At 48.0% G+C, this 16,357-nt stretch overlaps 1 protein-coding gene and 2 long non-coding RNA genes across 3 annotated transcripts; 1 reads left to right on the top strand and 2 right to left on the bottom strand.

Moving 5' to 3' along the window:
- Window positions 1–169: 169 nt before the first annotated feature.
- LOC131397224 (sialic acid-binding Ig-like lectin 8) lies at window positions 170–10,500 on the bottom strand. The gene is made up of 7 exons (XM_058529996.1): window positions 9,895–10,500; window positions 9,407–9,685; window positions 9,142–9,189; window positions 8,108–8,365; window positions 7,360–7,456; window positions 6,928–7,024; window positions 170–1,390 (listed from the first exon to the last, which is right to left on the bottom strand). Exons 1-7 carry the CDS (start codon window positions 10,325–10,327, stop codon window positions 1,202–1,204), a joined length of 1,401 nt encoding a protein of 466 aa, XP_058385979.1. The 5' UTR covers window positions 10,328–10,500; the 3' UTR covers window positions 170–1,201.
- A 767-nt stretch (window positions 10,501–11,267) lies between these two features.
- LOC131397234 (uncharacterized) lies at window positions 11,268–14,221 on the bottom strand. The gene is made up of 3 exons (XR_009216734.1): window positions 14,141–14,221; window positions 13,159–13,275; window positions 11,268–11,355 (listed from the first exon to the last, which is right to left on the bottom strand). It is a non-coding gene; the product is annotated as an uncharacterized LOC131397234 (long non-coding RNA).
- On the top strand, window positions 11,324–15,902 carry LOC131397233 (uncharacterized). The gene is made up of 2 exons (XR_009216733.1): window positions 11,324–11,412; window positions 14,173–15,902. It is a non-coding gene; the product is annotated as an uncharacterized LOC131397233 (long non-coding RNA).
- The last annotated feature ends 455 nt before the right edge of the window (window positions 15,903–16,357 follow it).

The raw sequence follows: 16,357 nt of genomic DNA, 5'->3' as shown, positions 1-16,357 counted from the left end.
CAATACTGAATGAAAAAACCACGAGTACAAACCGCATGATTCAAATTATAAAAACCAAATGTATCAAGTATAAGGTTCATTTTTTCCAAACCTTAATCCACTTGTTCTACCAATTTGTTAAGTCCTTCCTTTCCCTAATGAATAGACTGGGTGTAGTCTAGAATCAGTGGATTCTGTATAGTGTGTGGGTCCGTTTATGGACTCTGTTCTGTCCACACCACACTCTCTTGATGACTCTAGCTTTATGTCTGTTACTGGGATTACTTGAAATCAATATGGAGAAAACGGACATCTTAACAATACTGTGTCTTCCCATCCATGAACATGGTATATTTCTTCATTCATGTGGATCTTCTTTAATTTCTGTCAGCAGTATTCTGTATTTTTCAGTATGGACGTATGGCCTGTTTCAATTTTAAAAATGTTCCTTGGTGCCTTATGTTTCTTGCTGCTGTTATAAATGGGCAGGGGTCCATCTGTAGGGAATTTTTAAAGCTTCATCCAATCCTTTGATTTCTTTCCATAGAAGCTAGTTCATGAAGTGACTGCTGTGATATATTCCTGTCTTCGTCTGGGTGCTGTAGGAGAATTTGGGGATCATGTTGTTTCATTCATCAGATGGTCATGTGAGCATTTGGGAACCTTCCTCATTCATTTGATTTGTCTCTATAGGGGAGACCATGAGCTGCAGCTTGGCTTTCCCATCTCAACCCGGAAGTTCACCTCTGGAGATCGGCTTTCAAAGACAGAGGCAGATGAAGGCCTGGTGGGATGACATTCCAGGAGAAGGGACCTGTGTGCAAGATATGAGGTCTGACACTGGTCCCCTCCAGAGTCAGGAGAAATTCCCAGCAGGACATTTCTGTTCAAAGCACCGGGGTTCAGCATGTGTTCAGCATACACTTTGTGGCAGGTGCTGTGATAGAATTTGACTCCCAGAATTCTCACTATGAACTTGCAGGTGGGGCTTCTCATTCAGATTTCAGACAGCAGGAAACTGAGGCAGAGAGGTAGGAGTTGATCTGTCCTTACTTAGTCAAGAGGCAGAGTGTGGACTCAAACTCAAAACTCTTTGGTTCCAAAGTCTGTGCTCTTTACACTCTTTAGAGGGCTTTTTAACTCTACAGCAATCAGCCCAGGACTTTTATTTGAACCACAGGAGCCATGATCCCTCAAGCCAGGGCTGAGTCTCTGCAGTTTCTCACTTGTGGATCTTGATCTCTGAGTACTCATTACCAGTGGCCTCCTGTTCCTGTGGGTCCTGAGGCTTCATGCCACAATAGCTGAAAGATGCATAATGGAGCTCTTCGTCCTCCCCTGAGCAGGGGGCAGCCACATCTGGGGGAGGGCGATCTGGGAAGCTTCCCTTCTGGGATTCAATCAGGGGACCCTGAGTGGAGGGAGAGAGAAGGGAGTCAGAGCAGAACAATAAGGACAGGATAAGACAGCAAGTCTATTTATCCCACATACATTTTTCTTGACATGTCCTTCATTCATGCTTTCCTTGAATATTTAATCTTTAGAGAACACCTTATTGGCTGCTTGCTGTTCTCATGAACTTCCCACAACAACCGCATAAGGAAGATACTATAATTGTCTCCATTTTATACATATGAAAACTGCAATGATCAAGGTAAGCAGCATGCTCATAGTCCCTGAGGAAGGGACCAGCCTGGTAGCATAGCAGTTAAATTCAGGCACTCTGCTTGGCACCCCTGGGTATGCAGGTTCAGATCCCCAGCACGGATCTATGCACCACTTAACAAGCCATGCTGTGGGTGGCGTCCCACATATAAAGTAGAGGAAGATGAGCTCGGACGTTAGCCCAGGGCCAATCTTCCTCAGCAAAAAGAGGAGGACTGGCATCAGATGTTAGCTCAGGGCTGATCTTCCTCATTAGAAACAAAAGGCCCCTGAGGAAAATGAGGATCCAATCCAGTTCCTGCTGACCTCAAAGCCCGAGGCCCCCTCAGTGTGAGGCCCTGAGCTGGGTGCTGGATGTTCTATGGTGGACACAGCAGACACAGACCCTGACCTCTTGCAGCTTACTGTTTAATTGAGGGATGCAGTGAAATATGAGATAAGCAAATAAATACCTAATTGTGAGTTATGATATGATGGACAGGAACTGGGTGAGTAAGAGAGGATTACAGAGCCTTGATGCAGGCATAGCACCTGCCCTTGGGAAGCTCACAGTTTGGTGGGAGGACAAGCCAGTCAAAGAAATTTTGTCCCTGTGATAGGAAGAATAACAGCCTCTAAAGATGTCCCAGCCCTAATCCCTAGGAAACTGTGAATGTGTTACCTTACATAGCAAAGAGGACTTTGCAGATGGAATTAAATTAAAGACATTGAGATATGGAGATTCTCCTGAAGTATTTGAGAGAGCCCAATATAATCACAACAGCTTTGACAAGCGAAAGGAGAAGGCAGAGAGAGATTTGAAGACACTGTGCTTCTGGCCTTGAAGATGGAGGGAGGAGCCAAGAACCAAGGAAGGCAGGCGCCCTCTAGAGGCTGGAAAAGGTAAGAAAACGCATTTCCCCCCGGGACTTCCAGAAGGAACTCAGCCCCGCCTGCCAATGCCTTCATTTTAGTCCAGTGAAACCCAGTTTGGACTTGTGACCTCGAGAACTGTAAGACAATAAATTTATGTTTTTGGAAGCCAATGAAGTTGTGGTGATTCATGACAGCAGCAACAAGAAAGTAACACAGACTCACATGGAGGAGAGTGACAGGAGCTGCCTGAGGAGCATCCTTCTTTGCTGCTCCTCTCGATAAGAGAACACTTCACCAAAATAGTTAATATTTTTGCCCCTTCCATTCTCTTCATTGTTCAAATTAAGATTCACACACACACACACACACACACACACACACACACACACACACACAAAACCACTTACTGACACTGCTGTTATCAAGCACACCAGTGACCTCTGCTGGTGAAATCAATATTTCAGTCCTCACCTCTCTGGACTTGGCAGCAGCAGGTGACCTGACTGCACACCTGCCCTAAAGGAAAGTCCCTTTAGACTTAATTACAAGACATCACACTTTCTGGATCCATTGACGTCGCTGGAAGCCCCCTGGCTGGATGTTCCCCATCTCCCTGCCCCTAAATATCAGAGCAACCCTGGACTCTTTCCTTCTTCAACTTTGTTTCGTGATCTCATCCACTGCATTGGCTTCATCTCATCTAGTAGGCTGATGACTCCCAAATCTGTAACCCCAGCTCCTTCTCTCCGGAAAGACTTTAATCCAAAGGTATACTTGAAATGCCCATTCCCTGTCAAAACAAACACAAAACTCAACATATTCAGACTGAACTTCTCCTTTTCTCCCCCAAATCTCTTCCTCCAATCATCTCCACCTCAGTGATTGGTGCCTCCATTTTTCCGGCTGCTCACTGCAGAAATCTATGAGTCATCCTTGACCCCTTTCTGTCACTCACACTGCACTCCCAATCCATTAACAATTCTCAGTAGCCTTAAGTTCAGAATTCACCCAGAATCTTATCAAGCCACACCCTCATGCCATCCTGGTTCCAGCCACCATCACCACCTGCCTGGAATGTTTCACCAGTCCCTTTTCTAACTTCTCTGACACACAGAGTCTCTCTGTGCACAGCATCCAGAGGCATCCTGTGAAAATGAAAAGGGGATCAGTTTCCTCTTCTGCCCGAAAGTCTCCAGATGCCCACAGTGTCCTGTGTGTGCAGATGTGATGTACACACACGCTGACTTCCCAAAACTCATTTCCTGCTTGTTGGCCTTGCCTCCCTCTGTGTAATCACTCGCATGTCCTTGCTGCTCCTCATTCACTGGTCAGCCTTGTGTGTCTGACTGTTTTCACCTTCTGTTCCCTTTGCCTGGTGGGCTCTTGGATCACACAGTCAAGTTGCAAACTCTTGATTCTCCTTCATGCCTTTGTACAAACATCACTAACAAAACCACAAGCCAACCTACAGAATGGGAGAGAATATCTGCAAGTCATGTAACAGATAAGGGGTTAACATCCAGAATATATAAAGAACTCCCACAAATCAACAACAACCACAAAAATACACCCGTTAAAAAATGAGCACAGAACTTGAATTAGACATTTCCCCAAAGAATATATACAAATGGCCAATAAGAATATGGAACGATGCTCAACATCACTAATCATTGGAGAAGTGCAAGTCAAAAATACAATGAGATATCACCTCACACCCATTAGAATGACCACTATGGAAAAAAGAAAAAACATGTGTTGGTGAGGATACAGAGAAATTTGAACACTTGTGCACTGTTGCTGGGAATGTAAAATGGTGCAGCCACTCTGGAAAACAGTACGGAGGTTTCTCAAAATATGAAAAATGGAATTGCCATATGATCCAGCAATTCCACTTAGGAGTATTTATCCAAATGACCTCAAAGCAGAACCTCCAAGAGATGTTTGCACACTCACGTTCCCTTCAACATTATTCACAGTAGCCAAGAAGTGGAAGCAACTCAGATATCCAGTGACGGATGGATGGATAAAGAAAATGTGGTGTATACATAGATTGGGGTATTATTCAATCTATTGGGATATTTAAAATGAAGGAAATCCTGTCACATGCTGCAACATAGATGAACTTTGAGGACAGTATGCTAAGTGACATAAACCAGTCACAAAAAGACAAATACTGCATGATTCCACTAACATGGGGTGTCTAAAGTAGTCAAGCCCATGGAGACAGGAAGTAGAAGGGTGGTTTCAGGGGCTGGGGTGGTGGGGGACGTGGGTAGTCAACGAGTACAGAGTTTCAGTTTTGCAAGATGGAAATGTTCTAGAGATCTGTTTCACAACTGTGCACTTAAGAATCATTATGATGGTCAACTTGTTGTGAAATTTTCACTACAAGAAATAAATAAATCCCAAGAGCACTCCACAAGCCATCTCCTCAACACTGTCTCGTCTCTGTACCCTGCATTTTCCCCAAAGCACATGTCTACCTTGCACATTCTGTTCACTTATTTGTTGTTAGGTTGTTTTCTTTTTACTAGTTTGATTATCACCCTCTGTCTAGAAAACAACTTCTTTGAGCCAAGGTTTTAGATATTTTTCATGATGAGTCTCTGCCACCTACACTCCTCGTCACTCATTAGGTGCTCAATAACATTTCCTGGAGGAATTGATGAATGAAAAGATGCATGTTACCCTGCTGTAAAAACCTTCCAAAAGCCCCCATTCACACTCCAAATGCAATAAATAAGTGAAAAGTGTCACATGTCCATCAGAGCATGGAGGATGAACAGGAATGAATGAGTGGAAACGGGGAGGGAAGAGCTTTAGAGGAGGAAGAGCCCATGCAGAGACCCAGAGGCACAAGTAACCTTGTTCGGGTTGATGACGATGAAAAGTCCAGTGTGGATGGAGTGTGAGTGGAGGTGGGGGGAGTAGAGGAAGTCGCCTGGACAGTGGGGCTGGGATCAGAGTGAGGCAAGTGAAGGTCTCGTCCAAAATGAAAAATTAAAATGGGAGCCAAAATCCTCAGTAATTGAGATTAACAGTATTTGAATACAAGATTTTTTAAATCAAAACGAATGCAAAAAATCCCATGCAGAACAAAATTCAATACTTTAAATAACCCAGGATTAGTAAGAGTGTCCTTCTGGAACAACTGGAGTCTGAGGCAGAGGAAAAAATCTGTGCCCCCATATACGCGACTTTATGTATTTTAATGGTCAATTTTCTCAAAACATTAAAATGATTGAAATATTACTGAAAACCTGAAAATGCTGTGTATTAAAACATTACTGTAAGTTTCAAAGGTTTTATGTGGACCCGAATCAGAATTTACTACAATTTTGATTTCATGCCTTTACTGGAAGCAAACACAGACAGAATATTGTCAAAATCTCCTCCTCTGCCTCTCTCGTTTTCAACTGAGAATGCTGCCACGTGTGACAATATCTCTTGACCAAGTTATGATCTTAAATTATTATTAACTAACTTCATTATACTCATCCAACCATTATTTAGATTTTTGATATTTCACTCATCGTGGATTTTTTTCATTAATTTTGATTTTTAAAAAATACTGCCTTAAAGTAGTACCACGATTGCTGAGATTTTGGACACGTTTCTAAGTTTTGTGTCTCAAGCTAGTGCCTCACAGTCCTCACCCTAACTCCGGGCCTTCTGGAGACGTAGGTGCTGAGAGGCCAGAATATGCAGGGTTGTGGGCCGAGGAGTTGGAGCTTTATTTTCTAGGTCAGAGGTCAGCAAACTACATACAGCCCTGGGTCCAACCCGGCCCAACGCCTGTGTTTGTAAATAAAGTTTTATGGGAACATAGTCATGCTCATTCATTTACTTATGGTCTAAGGCTGCATTCATGCTGCAAAAGATGAGTTAAGTGGCTGCAACAGAGATTCTATGGCCCAAAAAGCCAAAAATATTTATTCTCTGGCCCTTGATAGAAATACTTTGCCGGCCTCTGCTGTAGATGATGGGGGCAAACAGATGTTCAAACGCAGACGAACTGAACAATGACGGCTTTTAGATGATCGCTCTGTGTAGGGCAAGGGAGATGAGGAGCAGGGAGATGAGGCGTCCAGGAAAGAGATCCTGAAGCCTGAGCAATGACGGGGGTCAAGACGGAGAGAGGGAGACTGATGCTACCTGTTTCTAGGAGGAAAGTAGACAAGACGTGGTGAATTTTTGGCTGTAGCAGAAGCAAGGGAGGATAGAGAGAAGGTGAATCCTCCATGCCTGGTCTGAAGGGAAGAGGAGGGGCTGTCACGCTGTCAGCAAGATGAGGATCCCACTTGAAGGGATGATTAGGAGGAGATGAGGAGAGGAACTTTGGCCATACTGAGCAGGATAATCCAGGGAGTCACCCTGGGAGAGGTGTCCAGGCACAATGCTGGATGGAGAGAAGTCCAAGTTACTCACCAGAGAGACTGACCCCGTGACACAGTTTGCACACTCCATGCCCGTGTCACCCACATCCTCTGCTGGTCTAGCCGCTTTCTTCCTTCGGGACCTCACTCTGAGTGAAGAGATCAAGAGCCTTTCAGTCTGGCCAGTTCAGGGTGCAGTGGGCAGACTGACCCCTCCTCTGTTCTCTCTTAGGGGCTGGAGGGGTGACTGAGGTGGGAGAGGGGTGGCCCTGTCCCAGAGACCCCATGGTTGAGAACAGGCTCCCCCTTCCTGGACACTGGGGCCAGAGGTTTGTGACAGACTCACCCAGGTGCCAGGGGTCTCCTTCCTGCCCTTGCTTCAGGCTCTGGACCCACCCAGTCCCCCAGCTCTGGCTTCAAGGATCCGTGGCTGCCTGCCCTTTCCATCCCAGGGCTCTCCCTCCCTCTCCAGGTCCCTGCTCACATGATGACGATGACGCAGAAGGACAGGAAGAGCAGGGCTGTAGCACCTGCTCCCCCCACGGCACCCAGCACCACTCCTGATAAAGGCCACGCTTTTCCTGCAGAGGATTGGATTATTAGCGATTCCCCTCTGAGAACTCTGTCTCTTCTCCTCCCACTCCCTGTAGGGCCCCACACGTCTGTGTTCAGGGCACTTTGCCATGAGCAAGAACAGGCTCAGGGGCTGCAGGTGGGGGTTAGGGTGAGGAGAGTGAGGCATACAAGAGCTGAGTTGCGGCCTGTCTTTAATTAAAATTTTGTCATTTTGTTCTTTGTGGAGTTTATTTTGTATTTTTAAAATACTTTTTTAACTACTCTATTGCAATATTATTGCTCTTGATTCCTGAGGTTTTTCGATTCTCCTTAAGTTTTATGGTGAAGAGGAGAGGTTTACTCACCTGACCTTCTTCCCAACCCCCGAAGAAAGGGTCTTGTGTCCCGAGACACACCTGTCCAGACCCCAGCCCTCTCCTCCAAGACCCACCTCCTTCCCTGGCTCCCCCTCCAGCCCTCAACCCACCCCACAGCCCTGGCCTGGCAGGAAATGGACAGTGACACCCTGAGTCCCAGGGGATTTCCAGGCCTCACAACCCGGCACAGAGCAGAGCTGAGCTCCACTCAGAAGCTCAGGGGGCTGCTGGGTGGAATGCGGGGTGGCGTGGGCGCTGTCCTCCTCCTCCAGACCCTCCCCCATCCTCTGGTGCACTCACTCTGCAGAGACAGACTCAGGGAGACGTGCATGGAGCCCTGAGGGTGCTGAGCTTGGCAGGTAAATTTGCCTTCATGCCTCCAATCCACCCGGGGCAGCTCTAGGACCCCGGGGTTCAAGGGCTGTGAGGGGCTCAGGGTCTCGCTCCCATGGGCCCAGCTCAGCGTGGCTGGGGGGTTGCTGTCAACAACACAGACCAGGTGCAGTGACTGACCTTCCAGGACTGAAAGAGAGGACCCGTTCTTCAGGACTGTGGGTGCTGGAGAAGAAGAGACAGAGGGTCAGAGAGGCAAAGAGATGGAGAGAAAGGAAAAGGATGCAGAAGGAGACCTGGTGAGGAGGACAGACACGCAGATACAGTTTGAAGTGCAAGGAAATGCACACTTTGACCCCTCAGTTGTGGAAATGTACACTTGTCCACCCTCCATGCAAAGCAACTTGACCATATCTCTCAAAATTAGAAAGAGCATAGGAAGCAGCCATATTCTGCTTTTACGAGGTTATCCCACAGACACACACACACATCAAAGGAGACACAAGAGTATTCATTTCCGTGTTTCTGTTAGTAGAAGAAAACAAATGCCATGATTTTTCCATTAACAGAAGGTGCACACAAATCAGAATCCAGCCAGGACATGGAATACGGCACAGTCATGGAGAACAATGAGGACAGTCTGTACTACTGACGTCAAATGACCCATAAGATCGTTTAGGTGAAGAAACCAAGGCCCAGAGCAGCCTATGGACACTGGTAACTTCCTGAGGGGACTGGGCATCTGAGGACAGACTCGGCTGTTCATTGTGAATTTTAGACCATGTGAATATATTACCTGTTCAAAATACCTAAACAGTTGTTAGGGAAAATAAAAAGATGAGACTGGAGGAGTCTTCAGGAGATGGGTGACAAGGAGCCTCAAGAGATGGCTCTGCTGTGTGAATGTTGCCCTTTCTCCTTGTGGAGCTGAGAAGGCGTTTGGAGAAGTCTGAGGGGGGTGACGGGGCCGATGGAGACAGATGCTCACAGCTCCTTCCTACCTGTGCTGTTTCCTTGGAAGACAGTGACGGTCAAGTTCTGTGGAGAGTCTGGGACAGAAAGACAAGGTGGCCCCGCATCAGTGGTGAGGGCTGGGTGGACATGGGTCCTTGTCCCCAGGAGCTGCATAAATGGGGGAAGAGTGGAGGCAGGAGTCCTCCTGACCTGCTCCCAGTGTGGATTCTGAGACCCCCCACCAATGTCTGAGACCCTGACACCCCCATCCCTACTGTGCTCAGGATCCAGGCATCCTGGCCCAGCACTCACAGGTGACGTTGAGCTGGATGGTCCTTTCCACAGTTAGACCAGTTGTGGGGAACTTCACCTGACACGTGAGGTTGGTGCCATGGTCCTGGGGCCGTGGGGTGAGGGTGAGCACCGAGGAGAAGCGGGTCCTGGGGCCCAGGGAGGTGAGGGCAGCCGACATCCAGGAGAAGATGGGGGGCGTGTCCTGCTCACAGGCCCAGGGCACAGAGCAGGTCAGGTTCCTGGGGCGGCCAGACTCCAGGGTCTCCGGGATGAAGATGTCGGGTGTGTGGGTCAGGGCTGGTGAGGAGATGGGGAGACACAGGAATAAGGAGGGAGACTCTGAGGAGCGGTCCTGAGAGAAGCGTCAGGCTTTGCTCCAGCTCTTCCCTTGGACTCCTGACCTGTTTTACCCGCAAACCCCTCCCAGGTTGGAAAGTCCTCTGCCTGCTCTGCCCTGGGACCCCCATGTCCTTCCCCTGTGGCGATTCCTGGAGCCAGCGCCTTACCGGTCACATGCACAGAGAGCTGGTTACTTGTGTAAGAATGTCGCACATTTCCTCTCTCCACTTGAAAAAAGTATTTCCCGGCATCTGTCCTCCTGGCGTTTCTGATGTCCAGGGAGCAGTTGGATCTCTGGGGGTCCCAAAGAAGACGGAATCGGCCCCGGGTCTCCTTCTGCACTCCTGGATATGGGCTGTTTGTGGCTACAGGAGCACCCTGCTCTACTCTGGCCCCTTCCCGGAACCAGTAGCCACGAGCTGGGGTAGAGCTGCTCCAGCGACTCCAAGGATAGGAGAAGGAGCAGGGCACAAACACACACAGGCCCTCCTGCACCGTCACTGACTCCTGCACTTGCAGCCCGTAACCCTCTTCCAGCTCCCTCCGTCCCTCGGTCCCCTCCCTCCACCAGAGCAGGGCCAGCAGCAGCAGCAGCAGCATGTCTGGTGTTCGCAGTGCCAGGTTCCCCAAGAAAATCTGTTTCCCGGGGTTCTTTCTCAGGAACTAAAAGTTGCAGACTTAGAGGAGACTTTAACAGGAAGATGAGGGTGAGGTCAGAACAGTTACCTTCCTCAGAGGAGGAACTTCACACCCAGAAAGTATCAGGGCCAGGACAGCCCACGGAGACAACCATGCACCAACCACATCCACTCCTGGGGACCCCGGGCGAGGGAAGGTGAGAGGCTCACCCAAATTCACAGCCCATGCAGGGCCTGAGCCCCGTCTGCTGCCTCCCTGTCAATGTCCTTTCCCTCAGGGATCGTTTTCCGCCAAGTGAAAATTGGTGTGTTCTGACAAGACCCCCTGAGTTGGTCTGTGGAGGTTGGTCCAGCCCGGGGTGGGACTCAGGGAACCAAGATATGAGGGAGGCCGACTGACCTCCCTCCCTCAGCATCACCATGGTGGACATCCCCTCTCTGCTCACGATGTCACACACCAGCCCTGGACACAGCCCTGAGTCACTGTCCAGTGGGGAGACAACAGGTGTCCAGGCAGCTGGAACTCCCTGTGACAGGGGATGCAATGGGTGACACACAGGCAGTGTGTAATGTCAACAACCCTCAAAGTTGGAGGTGGTGTCTCAGGAGGACTGGGCGGGGGGGACACTCAGGCGGTGGAGGCCAGGGTTCTGTGTGTTAACACAGCTAAGGTTGTCGACGGGAGCCCGGCCCACAGGACCCCTGGAAACCGAGGCTGTGACTCTCTGTAGAGTGGGGTTTGGAAGCGAAGAAAGTGCAGGAGAGAAGGGGCAGATTTCGAAAGGGATAGAAACTTCCCCCTTTGTAGAGACAGTATGGGAGCCAGAACGGATTTCTTCATCACTGGTGTCTCAAGATTGCTCCTCCTCATTGCTCCAGAGTATGGCAAAATCTGCCCACCTCTGGGTCTTTGCCTAAGCAAGCTCTGCTCTCAGAATCTGGGTGTGTGGGAGACACACAGCAAGGAATGCCAGCCTGGGGTTCGTCCACCTTCAAGGATGATGAAGATTTCATGAGAGAAGAAGCATGCACCTGAATTCACAGAAGGTTAGATTTAACAGTGTGGTGGGGGCTGGGAAGAAGTGATGGGAGTCCTGGGAGGTGGTGACTGTCCAGACGCAAGTCAGTTTTCTGGAAAGGTTTTTTTGGGAAATGAAAGGCACATACAAGGAAGTGCCCCCACAAGAACAGCTCAGTCATTCCTCAAAAAATGAACACCCGGGGCTGGCCCCGCGGCGTAGTGGTTAAGTGCTCACGCACGGATCGCAGGAGCTCACTGATGCACTGCTTGTCAGGGCATGCTGTGTCCACGTCCCATATAAAGTAGAGGAAGATAGGCATGCATGTTAGCCCAGGGCCAGTCATCCTCAGCAAAAATATAAAAAAAAGAAGAAAAAGAGGAGGATTGTCATCAATGTTAGCTCAGGGCTGATCTTCCTCACAAAAAAAAAAAATGAACACCCTCCAAGAAGTAGAAGGTTAGGAGCACCCAGGACCTCCCCCCTAGATCCCCTTCCCCATCACCACGCCACACTCCCCACAGGGAGCCCCAGCCTCACTGTAATGTCATTTATTTCCTTGCTTTGCTCTGTGGTTTATCATCTGAACATGTTGCCTTTAACACCATGGCTTTGCACGTGTTTATCTTAAGACTTTGTATACATAGAAAAATTACAGTATTTCTTCTATTTGACTTCATGAAGCTGCCCATCCCATATTATCCCCTTCCCAGAACTATCACCCAAAACCTGGAGTAGAGTCAGTGCTGTGATCATGGAGAAGGAAGGTGCGGGGTTGGAGCCTGCATAGACATTCCCACACCATCACCATTTCCTGCATTTTCAGTTGGAATCTCATCCTGCAGACCCCTCCCCGTCCTGGGCCCCTGTGCTGGCCACTCACTCTCTCCCTGCAGGGGCAGCTGCAGCATCTGTGCTCAGAAGGGCCTGACCACACCGATCCTGTTCCCATTGTTCCCAATTTGCAAAGAAAAGCAGAAGAACGGGAAGGAGAGACATAGGGAAAAAACTAACTGTGTGCAAAAGAGGAAGTATAACCCACGGGCCATCAGAGCTGAGGGGCCGTCTAGCTTTACTTCTCCATTTTGCAGCAGAAAACCCGAAGTCCAGAGTAAGCAAGTCAATTGCCCAAATCACCCAGGTGCTCTATCTCATGCACTATTCTCTGCACCTTGAGCCACTTCATCAATCTTTGTCAGCCCAGCTTTCCTTGGCTGAGAGGCAAGAAGTTTAAGTTATTCTGGAAGAGAAGAATTTTCAACTCAACCCAAGAGGGGAGGAAGGAGATTTAATTCATTTGTTCATTTATTCATTCAACAGTCATGTAAATCATGCCTTCACATTGCTAGTAAAAGGGGTGAATATGACAGGTCTAGCCCTTGCCTTTGAGCTGAGCACCATCTGGTAGGGAGACAGGTTACCTGATAATTCTGGTGCCATAGGCAAGGTGGCTGTGATGGGGAAGCACACATGGGGTGGGTGGAGCTCTTGCTCTTCTGGACTGAAGGGGGGTCTCGGGGAGGACTGGGCCAAGTAGACATGGTAGAGACTCTCAGGGGGTCACAAGGGATGTGAATTCCGCAGGTGATGCTGGAACCCTGGGAGTTGCCAGACTCGCAGATATTATCTTCTCAATACCCCTCACTCCCATACTGTGCTGGTGATCTTCTGCCAGCTACCAAGTTATGTGTTCTGAATGTGCCCAACCAAATCTTTGCCCCAGCCGACCTTAGACCACCACACATAGGGGGTGATCCTTCTGCCCAGGACTTACCTGGCTCCTGGGCATTCCTTAGGAAAGGGCAACGGTGTTTTCCGTAGTGCTGATTCAGAGCTGACTTTGGAGATGTCTGCAGCTCTGTGGAGGGGCCTGCTCACACAGCACAGGGACCTTATATTTGGAGTCAGGAGGGTCAAGACATCAGATGTGCTGGGGAGGGCTCAGGTCTACCTGGGAGGAGACACTAGACAGGGGGAAATTCCTCTGTTTCTCCGCCTTTTCTTTCTGTCCACCCTCAGGAATGTCCTATGAACAATGTCAGGCTGTGGTCACCGGTCCAAGGGCAGGGAAGGTGAAGGTTTTGTCCTGCACCTTTGCATATCTCTTCCCATTTCATTTTCCCTACATCCCTAACAGAGAGGGATGTTCCCCTCATCAAGTGGAGGAGGCAGCTTAAATTCAGACAGGTGAGTAGCTGTAGCAACTAGTCACCAAAGACAACCCCAAACAATCTAGACCCTCCTTCATACAAACATGGCGCTCCTCTCCTTACAAGATGGAGTTGGTTATTATTATCTCCTCTCCTTGAACCTAGATGGGGCTCATGTCCGCTTTGACCAATAGAATGTGGAGGACAAGATGTTCTGAGACTCATATGGCTCAGACATTAAGAAAGCCTGGCAGGTTCCACTCCCGCCTCATGGATTTCTGGGCATCTGTGTAAGCAATCACGGGGACTCTGATGGAGAGAGATGCTACATAGAGGAACACTGAGGGGTCAGATATCCAGCCCCAGTCACTGCCACCACCCCAATGCGACTGCCTGAAAGAGCCCGAGGCAAATCTAGGGGTGAAACTGCCCTGCTGGGCTCTGGCCAATTTACAGAACAATGAGAATAAATAATAAACAATAGAATAAAATTATTGCTTGAGCCACTGTGTTTTAGGTTGTTTTGATGTGCGGGGTGAGATCACTAAACAGCAGCCAGGCAAATCATAGCTAATAAGGAAAAGGTTAAGTTGAAAGTTTACTCACCTGACGGATTTTTCCATTAACTATATTTAAAGGATGACTTTTAAAAGGGTATTTGAAAGCTTCAGTGAACCTACCCGTGGAGGATTTGTCAAGCTGGAACATATCTGTGGAGGATTTGCCAAGCTGGAACTACATTTCCCATCATCCCCTTCCCTCGTTGCTTCTAGGTTAAAGTTGGCCACGAAAGGGAGAAGTTGAAGCTGCCGCCACAGGGCTCTGAGGGTCAGTGGAGGCGGAGGTGCTATGAAGCCCTTGCACATCATCAATGACGTTTGGTTCACCTTGCTGGTGTGACATAACAGCTGGTCAACTGCTGGGAGGCAGGGAGGGGTAGCGGAAAGCCATCGGCTGGATTTCGGAGGACAAGGAGCACCAAGCCTTAGTACATGGATTGGTGACCCAGGTGGACACAGGTGGTCCAGAGAGTCATTTACAGTGACGGGCAAATGATTCAGCAGAAGAGCATCCCTAGTATTTCTCTCCTACTAAGACATTGTCCCAGGATCTCTTTGACCTGACAACTAGGGCCATTTGCCTATTCAAAGGAGCCCCATCTTCCCCAGGGCGAAGGGCAAGAAATGGCCCATCTCAGTATTCAGAACGCCCAGTGCCAAGCTGTGAGTCTGTCTATCTTTCTGTGTGTGTATGCTAACCATTAACCTCCAATGTCAGTATGATGGCTCATTTTATGCGTCAACTTGACTGGGCTGTGGAATGCCCAGGTTAAATATCATTTGTGCATGTGTCTGTGAGAGTGTTTCCAGATGAGACTGGCTTTTAACGTGGTGACCTCAGTAAAAGAGATTTCCCTCCCAAATGGGGGTGGGCACCATCCAATCCTTTGAGGCACTGAATAGAAGAGAAAACAGTGCAAGTCAAATTTCCAGAGAAATGTTCCAGGGTCAATTTCCAAGGTGGGGTCCCCTTCTCAGAAGTCAGATTTTCAGAGTGACTGGATCCCAGCATTCCTGGGAAATACATCTCATGAGTTTAGGTTGGCTAGGGAAGAGAAAGGGGCTGAAGTCTTTTTCTGGAGGCGGACACTCTGTGTTGGAGCCTCCCAGGGGCCTGTAGGCCTCCCATTAACTTGGATGGAGAAAAGACTTCTTTTCTGGGACTTACCCTTCCTGTCACATTCAGGAACAGTTTCTCATTTTGTAATTGTGTTTCATGTAATAAACATGAGTAAGAGAATCAGACTTCATCCTCGCTCTCCACCCTGGACACCTCTGGCTCTTGGTCCTCTCATCTTCCCACAGCATGGACTGCAACAGCACTACCAACAACAGAAGCATCTCTTGAACAATAAATGCCAGCCACTGCCCTGGGACAGTCTGGTCACCAGGGTCCCTCAGTATGGGAAGGATGGCTTGGGAAAAATAAGAGTAAACTACAACAGGAAGTGAGTGAATAAGAACAGGATGGTAATTGTGCACATAAGTGCAAGTTCATACCCGCAGCTGCCAGAGATGCGGAAGTTCTTGGGGATCAGCCATCACCACTTCCCTACTCTGCAGAACTCAATATAGTTCTAGAGAAAGCAAAAGACTTCCAAAAGTGATACTGGTTGATGTGACTTTCATACTCGGAAGTGCTTATGAAAAATTGAAATATTTTCTGCCCTGCACATTCGGATGAACTTGGCATTGAACTTTTTCCCTGGAAAATAATGTTTCCCACTGAATCAATTCCTTTATGGATACAGGGCTATTTGAGTTTTTCACTTTGTCCTGAGATGGTTTCAGTAAAATATACATTTTTTTATAATTTTTAGATGTCATTTAAAATTTAAAATGAATCAGCATATATTTGTGTGAGGTATCCTCATATATCGTTTTTAAAGTAAAAGACATTGAAGCAAATATACATCTTGAAAGCAGTTCTGATTATAAAGACATGCTTCATCAATTTTCCTAACGATGACATTCCCAGAATAACCATCTAGATTAAGAAGCGTCACCAATGTCCATTCCTAGTTAGTCACGCCCACCCGAACAAAAAGTACCACTGTAATGACTTCTATCATCATTGATTAGTTTTATTTGTTTTTAATTTTTACGTAGTTTGGAACTTCCAGTGTGCGTTCATCTGTGTCTGGCCCCTTTGCTCAGTCTTTTGCTGTGAGATCTAGCCACACATCAGTGATTCATTCATTCTCACTGCTGAAAGAATTCCATTGTGTGCATATGCCACACACTCCATAATCTGTCTATCTTT

Source organism: Diceros bicornis, chromosome 34, assembly GCF_020826845.1.
Source record: "Diceros bicornis minor isolate mBicDic1 chromosome 34, mDicBic1.mat.cur, whole genome shotgun sequence".
NCBI lineage: Eukaryota > Metazoa > Chordata > Mammalia > Perissodactyla > Rhinocerotidae > Diceros > Diceros bicornis.
This window is presented reverse-complemented; position numbering and strand designations above follow the sequence as displayed.